The sequence below is a fragment of the Haliotis asinina genome, chromosome 13 (assembly GCF_037392515.1).
Source record: "Haliotis asinina isolate JCU_RB_2024 chromosome 13, JCU_Hal_asi_v2, whole genome shotgun sequence".
Taxonomy (NCBI): Eukaryota; Metazoa; Mollusca; class Gastropoda; order Lepetellida; family Haliotidae; genus Haliotis; species Haliotis asinina.
In genome coordinates, this window is record NC_090292.1 from 51,261,321 (window position 1) to 51,279,860 (window position 18,540).

General features: G+C 43.0%; 1 protein-coding gene across 1 annotated transcript; it reads left to right on the plus strand.

Moving 5' to 3' along the window:
* The first annotated feature begins 17,558 nt into the window (after positions 1 to 17,558).
* On the plus strand, positions 17,559 to 18,152 carry LOC137259213 (uncharacterized). The gene has a single exon (XM_067796821.1). The coding sequence runs from the start codon at positions 17,559 to 17,561 to the stop codon at positions 18,150 to 18,152; it is 594 nt and encodes a 197-aa protein (XP_067652922.1).
* The last annotated feature ends 388 nt before the right edge of the window (positions 18,153 to 18,540 follow it).

Here is an 18,540-nt window from a genome sequence, read left to right on the forward strand (position 1 = left end):
CTTGATATCTGTAATGTCTATGTTTCTATCAACGTGCATGTGCCAACCTCTCAAATAGTTGCCTACAGCGCGCTCAGTGCGCACGAACTGTAGGTCAATAGCTCTATTCTGTCGTAATAATTCTAAAAGTTGTGGTTTCCTCATACGGGAATATCCGCCTAAACCCAAATCGTGTGCCTCGGCTTTCAGTTGTTTTACAGTGGGAGGTTTTGCTACGGGGGGATGTGATAACAATGCGGTTAACCCGGCTCTCCCCAGGTTTGAATAACCCGTGTATCCAAGCTGTTTTGCTTGAGCTTTTAATTGTTTTACCGTAGGGGCTTCTAAACCTAGTAATCTCAACAATGCTGACTTCCGTATTCGAGAATACCCGATCACACCTCTCTGTTTTGCGACCCGCTTAAGCTCGCGTACAGTAGTCATAGTGTTTACACCTAAGAGAACCAATGTCTAATTGGGTCACAGTAAAGGGAGTTGATAAAAAATATAGTGAATCCAGTACTCACACTGTTGGATATAGTATTGTAAATATTTTATTTGGTATTAAGAGAGCCGCCAATCAAAACTAGGTGAGGATTTTCGTCACCAATTCTCGTAAGTCTTCTTTCAGCGAGGTATCATGTGTACCCGTGTTCGCTTGAGCTTCTAAACCTAGTAATCTCAACTTCCGTATTCGAGAATACCCGGTGTTTTGCGATATGCTTAAGCTCGCGTACAGTAGTCATAGTTTACACCTAATTGGAGTCTATCTTGAGCAGTCGCCTACGTTCTTTTATGTAGCCCTTTTTATTCTCGTAGATGAGTTGATGTCTGACTACGTTCGCTCCGTGAGCTTTACATAGACAGTAGTGCCCTTTAACCCCGATACCACACACAGAACACGTGTAGTTAGGACTTCCCATATGGAAACAACAGAACCCCTGATTCCTGCATTTCCTACCACAGGCCTCGGTCTTCCCCATAAGTATGTATTCGCATCGGTATGGAGCGGGTCTCATGTTTACTTATATGGGTATTTAGTTTAATTGCTTCGCAACCAACGCAGTAGCTGCTATACCCAACACTATGAAGCCCAGTTCACGATCCATTTGCCCCTTGGATGGTGTGTAGTACTGAGCGAGTGTGGGTTTATTGAGCGGTTCCAATCGTTTACCAGTTAGTAGTTAGTATTCTTTCATTGCTTCATCGACATCGTTGAATGTTTGAACGGCATGGTTTTCACGCTGGAGTTGTTCGTTAATAAAATCGATCCTCTGGAGGCGTTTTTTAGCGTACTCGGCCTGTGCCTTTTGTAATTTCTCAGTAGCGAGATCGTGCCGCTTCCTTTCTTCCTGTATTTCAGCCGCGTGGTCATCTCGTAGTTTCGAGAAGAGGAAATTACTCCCGGAAAATGCCAGGGCATTCACTAACGCCCCACCGACCATCATAGCTATCGTGGCCATCCTATATTTATTTCATTATATTTTCAGGTATTATCCCTTGTTTTACTAGGATGTCTTTTGTGGCCATCGCCATACCAAGGTTCATTATGGGCATACCCATATCCTGCAGGTTGAAATCTAGCTTGATAGTTGGTTGTTTAAGCACCATTTTAGTCAACCGAGCGTACCCTACGGCTAGACTGGCGACCACTGTGGCGTGGTATGCGTCGTTGACGAACGTTTTCCCCTCAGACATTATGTATATGATATAAAAATATTAAATTATAACATGATATGCGGGTCGACCTCTAATTGTGTTGGGGTGGGGGGTACCCCCACGTTTCCCCCACGTCCCTCACGTGTATATAACCACGAGATAGCCAAGACAGCAGTTACGCCTACAGCCAACAACAGTCGGGTTGGGTTGATAATTTTATGTTGGTTACACCACCGTTTTTTACCGGCAGCTACTCTCTTAGGATTCTTCTGTCTGGTTACTGTTGGGGGTACCCCCACTGAAGGGGTCTCCTCCAGTGGAGTTTCCCTCACTGTGGGGGTTTCCCTCACTGTGGGGGTTTCCTCCTCCTCCCTGGGGGATTGTGCAGCATCAATCTATACTATTATTATTATTCTTTCTCTCAAATTGACAATGCTTTGCCGTGATAATCGCCGCCGTCACTGGAGCCAACAACATGCCATATTTGTGGTACAGCTCGCAGCTGATAGAGCTCACGGCGTGTTCGATAAAAGGGTCTTTCTCGAGGTCCTCCCACAGGTAAAGTCGGCGCTCTGGTGGAATGGGAAGGAAGTATGACACAATACCGGTGTATATCTGGGTCATAGCCGATCCTATTGTCTTTGTCATTTCTGCTCCGAGCCGGGACTCGTATCTAGCGTACAGCTTATCGATTTCTTCGGCTGACATTTTGTGAATTTTATCCGGAGTGTAGTCTCAAAAGTAATGTTTGGCTTTGCCGCCAACAGCCAACGCCACCAGTTTCTCTCGCTTATCATCAGTGGGGGAGACCCCCACACCCCCAGGTACCAACAATTGTTCGAGCAATTCCTCACACTCCATCTTATAATATAACAAGTAAGATTTAGTTTTAACTATATAATACCCGATGCAGACAAAACACAGAGAAATGAAGGTTAAGTTGCACACGACAAACACTTCAAATATCATAGCTATACTTAGCATTTGCTTAGCTTTAGCTTAGCTTTGCTTAGCTTTGCTTAGCTTTAGCACACCCTATATGCTACTGGTTGGTCGGTCTTGAGCACGAGCTTAGCGTGTTTAGTTTCAGCGAGCTGTTTCTTCACCTGTTCCCGTTCTAATTTGCTCATCACATCGTTCTCTCTCAAACACTCCTCGAACGAATCCCTGTCCTTGCAGTGAAATAAGGCCACCCATCGCGTCTGCTCCCTGAGGTCTTTCAACACCGAGTTGAACTTCTGCGTTAGCACCCAGACGCTGTGATTTGCATGCCGGCCGGAGAAGGCCAGGTACGATAGCATGTCTCTCTTTTTTGTTATCTCGCGATTAGCGCTGCAGTCGTCCAGTATAAACAGCGTCGGTTCCCCTTTAAATTTCTCGTGAAGAGCTTTCAACCAGTCCTGCAGGCGTGTTCCAGGGTCGATTTTGTGTACGTCCGGGTCCGTCATCACCCAAGGTCGCGCGTACGTTTTATTCATGCTCAGAGTAGGGCACATGATAACGATGTTATCGAACACATCCTTGTAGTAACCCTCCAACATATCCAACACGAAAACGGTCTTCCCACAGCCAGTCTGCCCGCACACTATGGCGCAGTGTGGGTCAGTGGGCAGTGGGGGGTACCCCCCATCAGTAGATGGCTTGCACGAATCTCCCATTGTCTGTATTAAGTTGCGCGTCCATAATAACGTACAGATATAATTTCAACTTACCAGCGGGTTGAGCCTTCTTAGTAATCTGGATGGTTATCCCTTCGCTGCCGTTATCTATACGGCGCCCGCTACCGTGCAGTTTATCATCATCCGTGGATCGCATGTCCAACCATAGGACATACTTGGTGGTCAGGTATTCACCGATCTGCACGGAGCCGAGGTCCAGGTCCTTTGTTATATAATGTGGGGTCCCCCCCACTGTCCCTGGTAGCTTTTTTATCTCATCCCACTGCTGGTGTGGTCTCATACCATGACTGAACAGCTGGTTGGGCACGCCCTCGATGGTCACTTCCACCTTTTCAATCTCGGGGTTGAAAAACTTCTCGCTGTCCCTCCGGAATGGCTCGTAATCCTCCACGGGGACGACCAGGATACCTTTCATCGATCGCGCCGGCACGTTCAGGTTGATATTCCACACAGTGTCGCTCTTATCTCGCACGACTGATCTATGTCTCAGTACGCGATCGTACAGGATAGCCATCTTCCCAGAGTACTGGCTTCGAACCTGCCTGGCCAGCTCCGGGCTAGTGACCATGTCGAACTCCAGAGAGATGTTGTCTATGGCATAACTGGCCTCATCACCGTTCGGCGTACGCACTACTTTGCTATAGTCGTTAAACGTGAGCTCGTATTCGAGCCTATCACCCAGCGCGGCCTGGTAAAACGGCGCGTGTCCCGTGAGCAACTCGAAGTCGAGCGGCACGCAGAATCGATTCCCGTATGCTCGAGCGATGGCCTTTTCACCGTCCGATAGCTTGTCTAGCTGGTCTGGCGTGAAGGCATACCCTATGCGCGACCGGGTTGATTTGCTGATGCCCTGGTACACATCATTGACTCGTTCTCCCTCGCTTTTCCAGAGATCCCCGTAGCAGTGAAACACGTCGCTGTCGTCGATACTCAGCACCTCGTTACCGCTGATCTTGACGGTCGTTTTCTTGATGATAGCTCGACCCACGTTCCGCACTAGTTCGCGTTTGTCGTTGTCGGAGGTCAACGTGATATTGAACGCCAGTCGAACAGTGCCTGGTACAATGAGGTCATTCTCACCAAGGTTTGGAAATCTAACCAGCAGAGTTTGATTCTGGTCTATCTTGCTGGGATTGTTGGTGATGGTCACCGACTGGCGCACGGCTCTGGCTCCTAATGGCTCTCTCAATCTTCTGAAAGGATCTAATTTTCTGCCGTACATTGTTATATAAAGGAAATATATTTTTAATACTAATGGATGAAGACATACCTATGGATGATATGCGGGGCGATAGTGCCCAGGCATTCGATGATGACCAGGAGACCTCATTCTCGCTAGGTGGCTCACTCATGAAGGGCGCCGTCGACGATTATTACAACGCAGTTGAAAATAAATCCAAACTCAAGCCGTTGGTAAGGGACTATTCCAAGTTTACCATCGATAGCAATGGCAAGCTGCGTTTGAAGGCTCGCCCGGAGATCGATCTCGTGAATAAACGCACGAGAGAACCGCTTGCCTTATCAACATTGGGCAGTAAACATGGGAGTGACTTGATCCGCGATGAACTAGGTTTCATAGATTACGGTGGCGCGCGACCTAAGCTTCCTCCGAAGGTCCGTCAAGGTCTGCAAGACATCAGGGACGCCACATCGGTTCAAAACATGACTTATGATATTAAAACGGTGTTGGCCGACTACGAGAACAAGCCCTTCCCGGGTCTCGAATTTACCTTTCGGGAACTGCGGGGGTTGGAACTGACGATGCAAACCCTTCATGGGCAGCTCTGGAAAAACACGGCCAAAATTGGTGAGATAGACGACCACATCGCCTATGAAAAGACCAAACTCGGTGAAACTGAGGACGAGTCTATGAAAGCCACCATCGAGGAACGAATACGTAAGTTGGAAGAGGAAAAGAAGGTCTGGCTGGAGACAGCGTCCTCCTTCAAAGAAAAGCTTCGATCCCAGGTCAGCCGTATACGGGAAACCATCAATCAAGTCCTCTACCGAGACACCACGTTAGCAGACAGGATTCGGATATTGTTCCGGGAGCAAGGGATCACCATCGCCAGCATTCTGACTGCATTGGGTTTCATCATATCAACCTTGGTGGTGTCACTGACAGGGGGTACTGTGGGGCCTGCCGGCGGCGGAACCCCAAGTGGCGGAACCTCAAGTGGTGTTAAAGACTGGATAAAAAAACTCGGGGAAGGCCTAGCTAAACTGGCTGGTAAAGCCGCCGAAGCCCTTCCCGGCATCCTGGGTAGCATCGTCTCGTGGTTGTTGGGCGCTCTGGCTAAAACTGTCACGTGGCTCAGTCAAAACCTGTGGGCAGCCATCGTCGCCGTGGCGGGTCTGGTGTACGTAGCGGCTAAAGAATTTTTAACAAAATAAGTCCCAAAGCTACCCCACCAACCACCACTGCCGTTTTACTATCGATGTGCTGCTGATTGGAGGCCTGAATATGGGGGGCCACCTCCTGTGGTGTTGGTTGAACTTTAGACTCCGGGGGTGGCGCCACTATACCCGTTTCACGTGGTGGGATGTGTGGGATATAGGGGGTGTTAATATCGGGGTTGATACCCAACTTTTGATCCGCCGTGGCTATGACTATTTTGTTGTTATAACCCACCACTTTTTTTACTCTCAGTTGCATATCACTCGGAGCCATGTACAGCCCCACGCCGAACACGTAATTGACTTTCGATCTGGCGTATTCTAACACGTTTTGGTAACTGGCGATGGCCCGCGGGAGATCAACTGGAGAATTGATAGCATCCTCAACGTTGGAAACGAACTGTTTCTGAGCGTCGTAAGCAGTTCCCTTACCGAGGATGTTGGAACGCGTTATCGACTGCGCACCCAACAGCGCCCACACGTACGTTCGAATCGAGTCGTTCAAGCGTATTGTACCAGCACGAGTGAATTCTTTCGATGTTTTTGAGATCATTTTAGTCCAGGCTGTGGCTGCATCAGGATTGGTTTGCTTTATGTAGCTGACATGGATCTGTTCATTCGTTGTGGGGCCTGTAAATGTATGACGGTGTGGGTTGTATGTACCATCTGCAGAACCGGCTATATATGTTCCGGACCTGTAGAAGTACACGTAAACTATACCGAGACCATGGTTCACACCAGGAAGGCGAAAGTCTTTATTCGTTGGAATCTCAAACTCCCCACAAACACGTTCATAAGCGCGTTTATCATAGGGGTTATTCGTCATACTCCACGCTTTATCTTGGGGAAGAGGAGCACTTATTTCCTTCAATATTCGTCTCGTTTGATAATAAATATGAAACAAAATGACTGCCTTACTCAGTTCGTCTATACCGTAGTCTAGTGTCACACCCGACCCTGTCGTCGCACACCACACAGCAAAGTTGAGTTGGTTTTGCCAAAACTGCATTGGGTTTTGATTCCAGTTTACCACCGCCTGCGCGTTATTAACGGTCACGATATAGTTTTCAAAGATATTAATAAAGGTTGTTTTAAACCCCGTACTACCTACCACCACGATTTTCAAGTGTGCTAAGTCCATATTATAATATATAAATTATATATTATAATATGTACATAACACTTCCAGGAATAACGAGCGGTGAGGCCGTTCAGCTGACGCACGCGATCGATAATACGTCAGGCCAACTCGAAGTCGCACTCTGCGATATCACCTACCTACCTCAATGGACTAACATCAACGCCAGCAACAATAAGCTGTTCGTCAGTGGAACTCGCAGCCAGATAACTGACGGCTACTACAGCGTGTGCTCTCTAAACGACGAGGTCTTCAAACCCCTGGGAGCCGAACTCAAGATGAACGACTCAAACGGCACAGTGGTGTTAATCAACAACGGAAGAAACCCCTTGAGGCTCGGCCGACCATTAGCGAGGATACTCGGTATGTCTCCTGACGAGATAAAACCAACAACAACCGTCACAGGCACGAAGTTACCCGACCTAGTACCGTACCGAGAGCTGTACATTCATCTCGGTCAGGTGAGCACAACGTACAACATTCAAGGAGGTCACCCTTCCACTATACTGAGAGCAGTGCCGGTGAAAACTGAGAAATACAACGACGGTAGAACCGAGTCGTTTTCACCACGGCAGTATAAGAGATTAACCCAGGGCAACATACCTGAGCTGATAATATCGGTGTTAGATATAAATCATAATCCTGTAAATATAGGATACCTCAGCTTAACGCTTCACGTAAAATGACCAGCGCACAAGGGCCCGGAGTGAAAAAATGCGTCAATATCGGGATCTCCGACCTCGGAGACACGCGCGGTTTCGACGCTCCCGGAGTAGATGGTAAAACGTACGCCTTGCAACTGAACAACAACATTTACAAACGCGTTGAAGTCACCTCCGGTGGAACCCTAAGTGATATAGTAGATACCACAAGAGCAACAGTCAACACTAAGTACGCCCTTGTCAACACCGGTAATAACTGGATAATATACCCATCGTTCGGGGGTAAACTGTTCGACTTAGACGATGTTGAGAGCACTACCGTCGCCCGAAACAAGACATATATGCTCGTCTTCACCGAAGATGACAAGTGGGTGTTGTTACCCGATAACGACTGGTTTCTCAATATTGGACTCGGCTCCCCCTACGTGTTCACGGATAACAAAGACAACCACCTAAACAAAGTCGTGAACAATGGAACCCTGCTCGTGGCTTACGTCCCGACTCAGAGACGTAGCGTAGTCGTTAGCCCACTCGACACTATGGCAGCCCACATGCTATCGAGTAAACCGGCCATACAAAACGTGACATTGCAGTTGGTGTCTGAATTCGAAGGCGTGGTTAAGATACTAGAGAGTCTACCGGCAAACTCAACACTGATCATCAAAGTCTACCTAGGGGAACCATCGGGGAATGATGTCGAGATCGTGAAGGGGATCAAACTCGGGTGGGGGAAACGACACCAGTATCAAGTTTGCAACGTTTACGTGCGGGTGGGTGTCGGCTCCAACACCAGTCTGCAGGGGGTCAACGTGATCGTGGAAAACAAGATATCACTAACCAAGATCTTCCTGCCTGACAACATACACTTCATGGGTATGAAGTTCACCCCTGAATTATTATCAGAAAACCAGTTGGAAATTATATCGTAATAGTATAATAATGACCAGTCATCGTCCCAACACTACGCTTAACGACCTAGGAGATACGGAGGGATTCGATCAGCCTGGTGAGGAAGATGAATTATACATCCTGCACTTCAAAGACAACGTGTACAGACGGGTGTCGTTATCAGATTTAAAAGAGCCCAAATGGCTGATCAACTTAACACTCACCTCACCTTATATCACATTAAACGAAGATACGTTGGTCTCTAAGATTAGGAACAACGGTATCTGGGTCGGGGATTTCATTACGGAGGGTACCGTAGCAGCCACGATACATTTGTATGCCAAAATAAATAGGTTAAGTGCTGGACCAAACAATAAATTAACATTTAGCAATAATTATTTGAACACGTGGTCTCTTGATAGACTATCCTCCCCTTACACACTCATCATAGAAGTCTTCTTTTATTTAGACAATGAAAACACCTCAAGAGTACACCAAATTTTACCCGGGGTGTCAATACACTGGTTTGACGAACACGTAGACCAATATTGCCGTATTGTTATACAACGGGATACCCCCGCCCCCACGGGTCCTATAAACCGCTTAATAAGCCTCAGTGGGGTTTTTATTACAACAGAAAAGTTTATTAGACTCTCACCTATTACCATAACTGATGGTCTAGAACTTGTAGACTTCAAATTCATTGATAGACTTTTAACTGAAACCCAATTAAAATATCTTTCAAAATATATATTATAGGATGGGTCTGTACCCAGTCGTAGAGGAAGTAACGAAGACGCTGGAAACCGTAGATGGGTTCCGCTTGAGGCAGTTATGTGATGTGAAACGTCAACTAGAACAAGACCGTGACACGCGGAAAGCACTATGTAAGAAGTACCATAGAGCTTTCAATATCATGGACGGGGCTGACACTACCCTTATAGCAACCAGCATGGGACTAGGGGCGGCAGGTGTTGGGTTGTTAGCTACCATCGTGGCTGCACCTATAGTGCTAGGTATTGAAATAACAGCTGGGATAGCAGGGGTGTTAGGGTTGGCGCTTAAGTTAGTATCACGCAGACTGCATCGTAAGGCATTGAAACACGACGAGATCAGGGTTCTGGCCGAAGCAAAGCTCAACACAGTGAGTGAGCGTATTTCCACGGCACTCTCTGACAGTAAGATCTCAGAAGAGGAGTTTCGTTCAATCCTCTCTGAACTCACAAAATATAACGGAATGAAACAAGATATTCGATCCAAATCTCGTAAGTCTGCTATCAGTGAGGACGAGAAAAAAAAGTACATAGAACAGGGGATACAAAAAGCCCAACAAGCCTTTATTACGAACACCAAAGAGATCATAGGCGGTTCACGTTAAACTGTTTCATCGATATAAACGTGACAGCGGGTTTGTAAGAGAAGAATTATTGATCGTACCGTACGGCACAGTGTTACCTCCAACACACGTTAAGTAGTAGGGGTAATAATAGCAAGAGCTAAGGGCCCAACCAAAGCCTTATTTAGTAAATAAGGCTTTGTAGAGACTTTTTTTTAAAGTGGTCCAGAACCCCCATTGTATATACTACTCTCTAATTAATTGCACTTATCCAATTTAAAATTACTGATATCTCAAAATGTTATAGAGATATCAAGAACACATTTCGTGATATCTCTAAATGTTTTAAATATATCTGCAAAACAATTACGACCATAGTGTACATAATTGTATTACAAATTAATTCAAGATATCTTGAATTAAATTCAACATATCTGGAACTCAATTCTAGATATCTTGAAATGATCGGTACATATCCACAAATGTATTACGGATATCTTCAATTCAATTACAGATATCATTAATTCGATTATAGATATCTTTAATTCTTGCTATTTATGATATCTAAAATTGTTTTAGAGATATCTTGAATTGATTTGAAGATATCTTGAATCGAATTAGAGATATCTTGAAATGAATTAAGGATATCTTGAATGGAAACCATTTCAAGATATCTACAAATACTTCCGGCTACATATCTGTAAATACTTCCGGTTCCAAAATGGCGGCTGACCATGTGCAGCTGGTACAGGATCTCGTCTCCACAACGCGCCATTCAAGAAGTTGATGAGACTCAGAGTAGCGATGAATTTCAAGATATGGTGTCTCTTGTGAGGAGAAATTTTTCAAGGGTAAACAGAACTACTGACGGTAAGTTACAATGATGAGAACAATTTACTTCTATATATAGTTTGGACACTGAAGAAACATTTCTAATCTAATCAGATGAACGACTGTGTTTACACTACATCCCTTTTTATAGTCCTAGTAAGCATATGATCCGACAATGTGTATGAACATGTGCCGTATGTACCTTGTGTATACGGCAATCTTCTCCGAACTGTTACTATCAGGGGCATAGGTACCAGTATAGACAAATGCCCGGACTTACACGTGATTTTTGTTAAAAAGAATATTGTCGTTTGTAATTCTTGCCAGTAATACCTAGAAACATGTTATCAGAACAATTTTAAAATTGGTAATCCTCCCTATAAATCATACTTACAGTCTATCACAACAAAGCATTCCCAATACAGTCACTATATACAGTAAACACATTATTCTTCATATCATACATTTGAAAGGTATCTTTCTTTCAGTGATGCCTCAGTATGTTTTTCCATCAGCATGTGTGTGAATGTTTTGTTAAAATCATGATTATATGTGAATCATGACTGTAATGCAAATTTTTACAATACAATCGTCCTTAGAAGAAAACTAATGCGTGCCTCCATTCTGTAGTAATTCAGTTGGCTTTTAGGTGCAACCTACCGCGCTGACACTAAAACAACTGCGAGCAACGCGCCGAACTGTTATGCATACAAAAATTTAACAATGTTATTTGCAAGGGCTGAGGAAGTAATCTGGTCACTTTAGAGGAACAATGTGGCAAACAGAGAAAGCATAAGCCCGCTAGGACTGTAAAGATTGCCCAAGTGTTAGTATGTATATACTTCATGAACATGCGTTTCAATATAATTGCACATTGTTAATGTCACAGTAATACGTAATAACATGTCACATTACTTTTTACAAACATATGTTACTATAAGTACAGTTACTTCTGTCACTGCTTTGTTGGTAATATACACCATTTTCGGTCCATTTACAATTCTAACTATATCTCTTCACTTGCGATCATGGGATAGTTAAGCCAGCTTACTTTTCAACATCTGTAGCTAGTTCGTGTTATCAGTTTTATCATAAGCCAGGGGCTTTTTTGTATACACACATTAATTAGCCCTGTCAGCTCCAGAAATGTCATTCTGTTACAGTATTACCAGCAGGTCCTTTTCTGGGGCTTTGCTGCCACCAAGAAAAAAGTGTATATAAACAGATAGTTGAACGATGGACGGAGAAGCATGCATATGTAAATGATTTACAACTTATAAACCAGTAGAGGCTGTAGAGTAACGCCAACACAATTATCTAGGAGTTTGAACTTGTCTCCAAATTAAAAAGAAATCGCTTTGTATATGAGGAGATGATAAAGATAAACAAATAAAGTCATCAGGGAATTTCTTGTCTCCAAAAGTTATCTTTTTGTGTAAAATATGAGGAGAGGATATGAACCGACAAGCCCGTCAAAGATCACATAAACTCTAGGGAGGTACAGATACATAATCACTAATTGGCATCGTTATAAATGAAATCATTACAACTATTCTTTACGCTGTTTGATTAACTTAAATGTGTCTGTGTAAAACAAGTGAACCAGTTGAGTTCACAGCAGACCTACCATTTATGCACCCAAGCCAGGCATTGAAAAATACTTTTAACTCTCAGGAGGAAACTTCCCTAAGAGTTTGCTTGGTTTGTCTGTAAAAGGCCAGAAACTGTGCACAAATCTTCCACTATAACTAAGAACTTCTAAGCTTGATTTGTCACCATAGCTCTTAATTGTGTTAATTAAGGGTTGACAGATGAAAATGTGAGGCAAGATACCACTGTAACCAGATCACTGATGAGGATGTTGATCCGGCCAACCATAGCAGTTAGATATGTTTACTTTGTAACCCGGTTCACACACCATGAACCAAACGAAATCTAGATTTGCTTCACTTAGGGCTTCAGGGAGGGTAAAGGTCACATGCAACCAAAAAATCAAACAAGAATAATTAAATTTTTATTGTGTTCATTAAACTTCTGGCAATCTGATTGGTTAACTGGGAACATTTCTTTTGAGTTCATTTCCCAATGAATCTGAAAAAAATAAGCCACGCCCACCGAACCGGACTACTTTTGGACCTGAGGAATGTCGGGGAATACCTTTACACAGCGAGGGAATTCCCTTGTACTCGGGTACCTTAATGAACATTGGGTAAACATTGAAGTGATGCATTGTGGTTAACATGAACAAACAACTCAAAATTATCCGTGAACGTTAATAACGTTGCAACGCCTCGTTGCGCGTGTTGCGCACGTTGGAACATCAGTTCATGGCATCGCTATCCCAGTCACATCACACCCTCTTTCTACTTTGGAGGTGCTCTATGCTGATTGGCTAATGGTTTGGTAGGCGTGTCATTTTATGTAAATGAGTCACCTGAGTCATTACCGAAGTCTTACACCGAAAATGTTAATCGGTGGTAACAAAGATATCTGTTTCGATGAATGTGATTATGTTTAAAGAAAATATTGTTGAAAGGGTATAGTATTGGTTGCTGAATTTAATTATAAGGATTGACTGTGTATTTCTTTCGTTGCATTGAAGTATGAAACTAAAAACCAATGTGCAAACTTTTGTTCGCGGATTCTTACAAAAGTTTGCACATTGGTTTTTAGTTTCATACTTCAATGCACGAAAGAAATACACAGTCAATCCTTAATTAAAGCACAGTTATCACTTATTCACGATATATAAAATGCATTGCTGTTTAAGAAAAAACAAATAGACAAAATTATGAGCGTATAATCGCAAGTCAAAAGTGCAATATTTTGTACTGGGGTTTACCTCCCTCGAAACGAAGCAGCCTCGATACCGAGCCCAGTCAGAGATGGTGGGTGTGCACTCAAGTGTAACGCGGCTTTTTCATTGGCCACTGGTTCGTTTGCCGATACGTTTAGCCGGGTCTTTATTTAAGGCGTATAAACCCTATAGGTGTTAATTTCAAACTGCAAGTGGTCAGTGATTGAAGATGTGCATTGCATCTTGTCATTAACCGACACACAGGCAGACATTTAAGTGTCAATAAACCAGACATAGAATTTCCTCTGCGACAGTCTGCTTATCATAATCAACGTTTGTTTTGTATGTAACTAGTATATTACTTACTTGTTTGTGTACCGAGATTAGACTACTGCTCACGACCTCATACTGTCCTGATACTGCTTCACGCTCCGCGAACCTATTCACTGCGCATGCGTTATGAGCGCAGCATAGATGTTGAAATCGGGGGGAAATATTGAATCGTTTGAACTCTGATTTCGCGGGCTTTTTTCAGCGCGTTTTTTTTTCAACTTTATAGGCTGAATTGGCATTTCTGATAATTTGTTTCGGTACGTACATACCGAAAGGTATCAGAATCTGCAAAGCTATGTTTTACGTTGCATGTGACCTGTAAGCATTGGGGAAAATAATGTGGTTCAAGGACTGTGAGACAGGCTGTTTGCAAATCTGTTTTTCGATTCATACCTCAAGAACCGAAATGATACAATCAGTCCTGGAAATGCGCAACAATCAGTGGCGTAGCAGAAACTCCAAGTGCTTACACTTAGGACAATCCAAATTTTATGTAATCAAATTCCCACCGCCGCCAAAACAATACTGAAAAGCGTAAATTATAATTTCATGTCTCAAAATACAACATATATATGATAAGCAAACAAAACCAAAATAACTATGTGTTTACAGGAGTGTTCAAAATTGTTTAAATTAAGCCCCTAAAGCTGTAGTCCAGGTTTGCATTAAGAGTGATGTATTATTTTAATACTCGTTAATATATGCACCCAGGCCAGGCACTGAAAAAATACTTTGAACACTCGGAAAGAAACCTCCCCTAACATTTTGCTTGATTTGTTTCATAAATGCCAGAAACTGTGCACAAGGCTTCCCACTATAGCTCTTAATAGTGTTAAATAAGAGTTGACAGATGAAAATGAGAGGCAAGATATCAGATCAGTGATGAGGATATTGGTCCGGACAGCCATAACAGTTAGATATGTTTACTTTGTAACCCGACTACCAAAGTGAGTTAACTCACCCTCAACCTAATGAAATTTCACTTCATGTAGGGCTTCAGCATTGCCGGGAGGGTTAAGCATTGGGTAAGGTAATGTGGTTCAGGGACTGTGAGACTGGTTGTTTGCAAAATTCAACGCACATAATATAATGCAAACAAACAATACGCAATAATTATGCGTTTACAGGAGTGTTCAAAATTGTTTAAATTAGCACATGTTTACTCCCACAAATGTTGATACGAATGTTTGGCTTAGATATTCTTCGTGTGAAGTTGGTGCCAATTGTTTGCCATGCACTGTGTGCAAATAACAGCCAAGAATGGTCTTCCAGGTATCTTTCGACGTCAGTGTCCAACGTCTTTCTATGTTCAATGTAAACCTAATTGTTTGAAAATTGAAACCATACTGATACGTTTTGTCTGACAATCAAAAACGAAAGAGAAACCAAACGAATCACGATGGATATATAAGAGATTATTGAATTCATTGTTAAACTATTATAATGGTAAATAACTAAATCATTACAGACGAAGGGAGGCACAGAGGAAGGAGAAAGAGGATTGTGTGGAAAACTAAAATATTTCTACTAAAGAGGAGCAACCGGGACTTCTTTCCGTCACCTGCAGAGTGCAGGTTCCTTACCAGAAATGGATTTGGTAAGGTTTATGACATCACAAATCTTTCGCCAGTTTACAGTTTGAAAGGTGTTTAGCAGTTACTTATTATGCAGGCAAAAGGGCATTTTCCGAGGTGAAATTCCTTGTGAGGCGACAAGGATTTGCTTATTACTTAAGTAATGTCGCTTTGTTTAGGATAATGGCACATGTCTTCAGTTCTGGAACCTTCATTTAGTATATTAAGCTGAAGAATTTCGGCATCTAAGAAGGAATGTTTGGATAATGATACATTGCATTAGACTATGAAAATATGTTTGCTTTAGGAGAGGCTACAGATGGAGATTCCAACCTCATACGGCTGATCAGGACGTGGAGTCTAGGAAGATTGGAGGCACACATAATATCCCTATTTCCGAAAGTCCCTCTCTCCCTTGTCGGGTTCCAATATGCACGGTGTGACAAGGGAAAGAGGGTGACGATAATAGTCCTGCAGTCCCTCCAAGATCTTGAAAGAAAAATGGGAAAGGCCAAAGTAATCATCGTTCCCAACAGAGACATTCCACTGGTAAGAAAATGAGACTCAGTTCAGTCAATTCTGTAACCCTCTTAAAAGCACATCGTGAATAATATTACCAATGTTGTTTCATATAATTTTGACAGAACGAGACGGACCAGCAAGCGCCAACATTCCCAGAAATGTTACCACAAGCATCAACAAGTACAGAAAGTGTACAACAAGCGCCATCAATTGCAAGCCCGGAAAGTGTACACCAAGCGCCATCAATTGCAAGCCCAGAAAGTGTACACCAAGCGCCATCAAGCCAGCAACTCATACTTGATACACAGGAAAATGGATGGACTTTGGCAGGCACTCCTACAGTTCAGTTCCAAACAATAGGTATTAAAAAATCTGAAAAAATGTACAATAGTATTATCTGCTTAAAACACATGACTAAGCTATCTATGAAGGTTGGTTTCAAAGGTGTCATACAAACCCGTGATCATGGGCCTTATGAACAATTGTGCTTATATGCGCGACTTAACGATTAGAGACAGCACAGGACTCTTACATAATATTATACTAGTATTACCAGCTTAAGAACATCTGAGTATGGTACGGAATATAAAACTGCACCTTGCTCCTCACATGTCGGATATGTACTTGAAACGTCAATTGATTAGCATATGTATGACATTTTTTGTAAAACCTCTAACATTATATATCTTCGTGTTTATAGCTGAAAGTGAAAGCGACAGTGCGGTATCTGTTGAAGTCGCAGCCCATCTTAACCACGGTGAGTTAAAAGTAAATCTTCAGCGCCAGCTTGTTTCCTCAATGACAAATCTATGTGATTTCGCGCAAGCTGTTTACTCGGAGTCTATTACGTAATGTTGTCAACTCAGTTCGAACGTACTGACGATCTTCCTGAATCACTGGTCCGACATGGACAGCGTGCAACTAATATAAAATGCTGGACTTGGTCTCTTATAATGTTATGGAATTATCAGTTTTCCATATGTACAAAGTTATAGTAGTCGCTGGAATCATCTCTCTGCCATATGTGTTTAGTTACAGCATTAGCTAGAATTTTCACTTTGCCATGTGTGTATTATTATAACATTCACTAGAATTGCTATATGTGTACAGCCACAGTATTCACTGGAAAATCTGTACAAAAGACTGAATGAATTGGATTTCGGTTATAAAAAGAGTAATGTTCATTAATGAAGCTTTTGAAAACCTATATTGTTGTTATATCACCACGATGTAATATAGTCTAAACCTATCTAAGATCTTGTCGTGTTAATGAACTTTCCCTAAATGTATTTTCAGCATTGTCGACTCTTGAAAGTTTGCTGGACCTGGAAGGAGAGAGGCAGCTGACGGTTTCTCGTTCCAATGTGGTCGAGCCATTACTGCAGCAGTACAAAGACGATCCATCCATTCTGCAATCACGATTCCATGTTTCTTTCGTTGGAGAATCGGGTGATGATTTTGGAGGGTTGAGCAAAGATATGTTCACAGCATTTTGGACAGGAGTATTTGAATCATACTTCATTGGCGATCGATGCAAGGTGCCAAGTTTACCCTTCCACAGAGTTAGGAAGGAGTTATGGAAGTATGAATCAATCGGTTCCATCCTAACTCACTCGATGGCACTGACAAGATGTCTGCCATCTATGATCGCGAGAACCTCTATCATTGCAATTGTTTTCGACTCCGATGTGGATAAACAATGCATTTTAGAAGATTTCTTTCTGTTTTGTACCAGAGCAGAGCAGAATCTCCTGAAAAAGGCAATGTCGCATTTCCAGAGTCTTGATGAGAAAGAGATGGACTCGCTGATCACTTTCTTTAGCATTAATGGCTACATGGGAATGCCAAACCGTCGGGAAATCTCTGATCAAATCTCAGAAATTGCCCAGAAAGAGTTGCTTGATACACCGCGTCCCCTTTACGAGGCTATGAGACGTGGTATTCCAAGTTCACACATGTCATCATTCTGGGCGCAGTTGACGATTGATGAACTTTCAGCCCTTATCACCTCCCAGCGTCCTACTCCCACGAAGGTGGTAGATTGTATATTGGCTGAGGGGGAATACATCAGACCTGAGGAGGAGAAAGTCCTGTACTTCTTGAAACAGTTTGTGAGAGGACTGGATCAGGAAGATCTCATGTCATATCTGCATTTTGTTACAGGGTCAATCCACATGCCAGATGGGGGAATTAAGGTATCATTTACAAAGCTGGCAGGGGAACTGAGGAGACCCATTGTACACACGTGCTCAAATCTCATCGAAATAAGTGTGCTGTATTCCTCGTTTCAGGAGTTCCGTCGAGAAATGACACAGTATTTGAGGAACGAGTTGGCTTTCCATTTTTCGGTTATGTAAACTGAGAAGAAGGTGGATATCATATGTTCAGTATAGGAAATTTGGATGTTAAGCTGAATTAACGCTTGCTGCATGGAGATACAGTTGGGGTGTTTCCAGTTCAAGCTGAATTATGTCATACTTAAATGTTCAAGTTGCATTTTCTGAATACATTAATCTTTTGAAAACAACTGTTACAATTGTGCGACCAATGCTATGTCGGAAGGAGTAGTTAAAGAATATATACATTGATCCGCAGTGATGCTGTTAACGAAACAATATCTTGCACCTCACACAATTTAATGGAAAGAAAAGTGTCATACATGGTATAATACATAGTGCAACATCGAATCATCAGAAATATGCATGATTGGAGGTATGAGTCAAAGTCATGCATGACGGGAAGACA